Source organism: Oryzias latipes, chromosome 15 (assembly GCF_002234675.1).
Source record: "Oryzias latipes chromosome 15, ASM223467v1".
Taxonomy (NCBI): Eukaryota; Metazoa; Chordata; class Actinopteri; order Beloniformes; family Adrianichthyidae; genus Oryzias; species Oryzias latipes.
The window spans coordinates 11,773,718-11,777,677 of record NC_019873.2 but is presented as its reverse complement, the minus strand read 5'-3'; the positions used below and the strand labels follow the sequence as shown (position 1 = coordinate 11,777,677).

The following is a 3,960-nucleotide window of genomic DNA, read 5'->3' as shown; positions in this document are numbered from 1 at the left end:
AAGGGGTGTGGCCTTCTAACATGCTCACTCCTGATTGGAGAGAGTGGTTGCCATAGAACTGTAGATGGACCAACTACGACTTACTGAGGATGTCTGGTTCCAACAAGGCGAAGGACATACGGTGGAAAAATGATGACTGAATTTACTTCATTTTGATTGGAAGCATGTAAGTCATTTTTCATGGATGATGTCACACGATCCATCCGGTTATATATTATACAGTCAATGTGCTTTAATGAACAGTGAACCATGAGGTTCATTTTATTTCCCTCCATGGGATACACAACAATCAACAAAATGAATGAACAAATGTTTAAGTTAATTCTCAGTGCATCTGAAAGGCACATGGGAATCAAAAAGCATTTTCTGTCACAAAAATAAACAAAAAATATTCTTAAACTGAAGTAACAACAGTTGGTGAACAAATGTTAGGATAAGAGGAACTTGTAGAAAAAATAAGTAGCAGAAAAAATTGGAAAACCAATCATATGCCAGCAAGCCCGGTTAAATAGTCCTCAGTTTGACCCATATTAGCTCCCGGGTGAGGCGCCTTTCAGCAGGTCAGATCTTTGATTCACCTAGAAGCAAGTTTTAATGCTTCTAATCTGTCATCATGAAGCTAGGTTCACATGCGATGCATGTGGTGCATATTTATTGTGATTTTCCAAGCTTTCTATGCTTCAGTTTTTACAAGGGCGTGTCCGCCACCTAAAAATAATTTTTAGACCAATTTTAGACCATCATAGGTAATGAAAACCTTTTTCGTGTAGCCACCTAGTGGTTACTGAGGGAACTGACAACTCTCTCAAACTATTTTGTCTTTGAAATGTGCTTCAGTCTGGAAGTCCGTTTTCCCTTAAATTTAAAGAAAGGTAAATTCAAAGTAATGTTTGCTCAATTTTAACATCAACAAGCAAAGGCAACAACTACTTTTTTGTGCTGAAACAACTCTTTATAAAGCAAACGCATAAAGAAACACGACTAGAACAAAAACTGAAATTTCCAAACAGATCTTGGAGTGTTTATAAATCAATAACACAGATAACTTTTTGTTTTGTTTTGTTATAACGCCAGGCGTGGAAAGTGCAGGGGGGAAAAAACAAATTGCATCACGTTAATGTGCATTAACTTAATTCATAAATTCTAAATCGGTTTAAGAATTTAGAAAGCTCCAAAAGGGACAACAAATGAGCATTTTTCTAGTCAGGTCATTTCCTGGCATCGTGGATCCCATTGTGCACCTTCAGGTCAGCCGCCGTACCGAATTTCTTCCCGCAGCGAGTGCAGCGGAAAGCCTTCACCCCCACAGTCCTCACCTGGGCAGACGTCTGTTTTAAGCAGATTTTCAGGTGGTAGGAGTGTGCAACCATTTTTTTGCAGTTGTCGCAGTAGTACGGCTTCTCGCCCGTGTGTTTCCTCATGTGGACCCTGAGGTTGGAGGTCTGCGAGAAGAACTTGCTGCAGAAGGGGCACCGGTGTGGTTTTTCGCCCCTGTGGATCCTCATGTGCAGGACCAGGCTGTCTCTGCGGGCTAACTCTTTGTCGCACTCGGAGCACTTGAAGGCCTTCTTCCCCGTGTGAGACTCGGCCGTGTGCTTGAGAAGGTCGCAGTCGCGTCTGAAGGAGGCGCCGCAGAAGCGGCAGGCCGTCTTGTTCTTCCTGGCTTTGTGCTGCAGGAAGGAAGCCCGGCTGCAGTAGGAAGAGCTGGAGCCTTCGTTCCCCATCCAGTCCTCATCGTTCATCGTCACCATGACGCCGCTAACCGCCGGGAACATGTCTTCGTGAGAAGCTGCCTCTGGCTCAAAGGGTGAGAACGTCATGTCCTCTGAAGGACTCTCGTGGAGATCCTGGAAATCTGAGATGACGTAGAAATCAGGCTGCTCCTGTTTGACCTGATGATCATCGAGATCCTCCTCTTTCTCCACCTTGGTAATGTGGCATGGCTCCTCTAAGGGCAGCTGCAGCTCTGGCAGACAGAACAACATGGTCAGACATGGTCACAGACACGAAAACAACCCTCAGGCCTCATTTTCTCTCTAAAGGACACATTCATGATGGTGATAGATCCACATAAAACAATCTTTACGCCTCATACTGGGTATTCTTGAAAGCACATCTAGCATAAGGTGTTCAGGCTGGACTGTCACTACCTGATACTAGCACATGTCTGTCACCTACAGTTGGAAGAAGCTAGGTGCAGAATGTCAAAGTGGTGCAATCTGGTGCTCCTCCCTGGCTGTGTGGTCTTGGGGGGCTGGTGATGGAGGGCTGGTGCGCTCCATTGTGGGCGGGACTGTTGGCATGGAGCAACCCCGCCCCTTTCTCATAATCATCATAGTTAAAAGACCACTGGGAACACTTTTACCATAGATCAAAACATGATTGGAGAGAGACTTTAAGGGTAACTTAGTTAGTCCTAATCCAATTTTTAGTGTAAAAGAATGTAACATAAGTTTGATCGTCGGATCAGAAAGACCTGTAAAAATTTGGGTTGTGTGGTTTCAGCAGGCGTGCCCCTCTATCAACCAATGATCGGAAACATTGATGCCGAATGTGGTTCCAACCAGGGGCAGTCTAGATGGGGGAAAGTGGGGTCCATGGCTGGTTTCATCCAACAGCTCCAAACAATGAACAAAACAACTAAATCCAATCAAACCCAAAACCACAACACCTGGATTTTGGGACTCAAGGTAATGAGATGTTAAGGTTTGGTGTTTTTGAAAACATTTTTGCGGTGGGGATGAATACAAATAAATGTGTTTTTGTGACATTTTCAGAAATTTCCTGGAGATGTAGATGTCCTTGATTTCTGGAACAGTTCGGTTCTGTTTACTGTATGGAGAACAGACGGGAGCCAACTGTCGTGTTTAGCGAATCTTCTCTGTCACGTGACCGCAGCTGATGGTTCCACCATCGGCCGCTCGGCGGCAGACTTCTCGGCGTATCTTACAAACCTGCTCTGGGCAAGAAGACCCGCGGACGGAACACGGTGAGCTGCTCGATCTGCTCCCGCAGCTGCAGGATTTCTTTCCGGGAGCGGACGACCTCCTCGCTGTAGGCCGCTATTGTCTTCTCCACGAGCCCGAAGATCTCTTCCGCCGCCGCCGCCAGCCGCTCGCTGACCAGCAACCGGAGCTGTTGCGCCCCCAGCATGACGGACGAGCTACCCGAGACACGGAAACGTGGACTGATGAAGAGAACCGGCCTGTACCAAACAGTCTATGGGCTGAACTCACCAAAAGGCAACAGCGTGTTTCAATTATTTCCTGTTTACAGATTAAATGAAATCACCTCATCGCTTTGGCGCCCCCTGCTGTCTTTGGAGGACCGTTTCAAGTGCCACCGTCAAAGTTGTAAAAAGAAATTACAAATATTTCAACCAGCATTAGTTTTATTCAGTTATAAAGAGACATAGGAACCCTCAAACATAAAAGTTCCATCATAATTTCTGTGTGTACGTATTTGATTGAAAGTAAATCACAATAAAAGCTGTTGAAACTCAAAATCATCTCTTATACAACTATCAAGGCTTTTTATTGTATCGACCCAGCTGGTACGTCACTAGTAGAGGGTGAACACGAGAACCGCGCTGTCAAAATTAGGACAATGTGAAATATTAAGTATAAAAAAGTAAAATATGAAAAATTCACAGTATCCCGATTAAAGATGTAGTTACAAATTTAAGTATTAGTATAACTAAAGACATTAAATCTAGACAAAAACAAAACTTCTCCTTCAGGATTAAAAAAATGCAGGATCTTATAAATATGTGGCTTCAACGAGATCTATTTTTGGCAGGATCCTCTTGACTAAAGCGGAAGGGATCTCAAGAGTAGTTTATCCTGCCTTATCTTTATTTGTTCCTGATGCAACTTCCAAAGAAATAAACAACCTCTTAGTAAATTTTGCATGGAAAAATAGACGTCACTATCTTCAGAAAGAACAACTTTATGCCCCCTC

At 44.0% G+C, this 3,960-nt stretch overlaps 1 protein-coding gene across 2 annotated transcripts; it reads right to left on the bottom strand.

The window, feature by feature from the left end:
• Positions 1–212: 212 nt before the first annotated feature.
• On the bottom strand, positions 213–3,594 carry LOC105355762 (zinc finger protein 22). Of its 2 annotated transcripts, XM_011484178.2 has the most exons (3): positions 3,237–3,322; positions 2,955–3,163; positions 213–1,966 (listed from the first exon to the last, which is right to left on the bottom strand). In XM_011484178.2, the coding sequence occupies exons 2-3, from the start codon at positions 3,151–3,153 to the stop codon at positions 1,209–1,211; spliced, it is 957 nt and encodes a 318-aa protein (XP_011482480.1). In that variant the 5' UTR covers positions 3,154–3,163; positions 3,237–3,322; the 3' UTR covers positions 213–1,208. The 2 variants fall into 2 exon arrangements, with proteins under 2 accessions (XP_011482480.1, XP_011482479.1); XM_011484177.3 differs by having other exon boundaries at positions 2,955–3,594.
• Between the last annotated feature and the right edge of the window lie 366 nt (positions 3,595–3,960).

Coding starts and splice junctions, on each gene's coding strand:
- LOC105355762 (XM_011484177.3), bottom strand. CDS start 3,153: ATGCTGGGGGCGCAACAGCTCCGGTTGCTGGTCAGCGAGCGGCTGGCG. Junction 1,967..2,954: donor GGTCTTCTTGCCCAGAGCAG/GTTTGTAAGATA, acceptor TCTGTCTGCCAG/AGCTGCAGCTGCCCTTAGAG.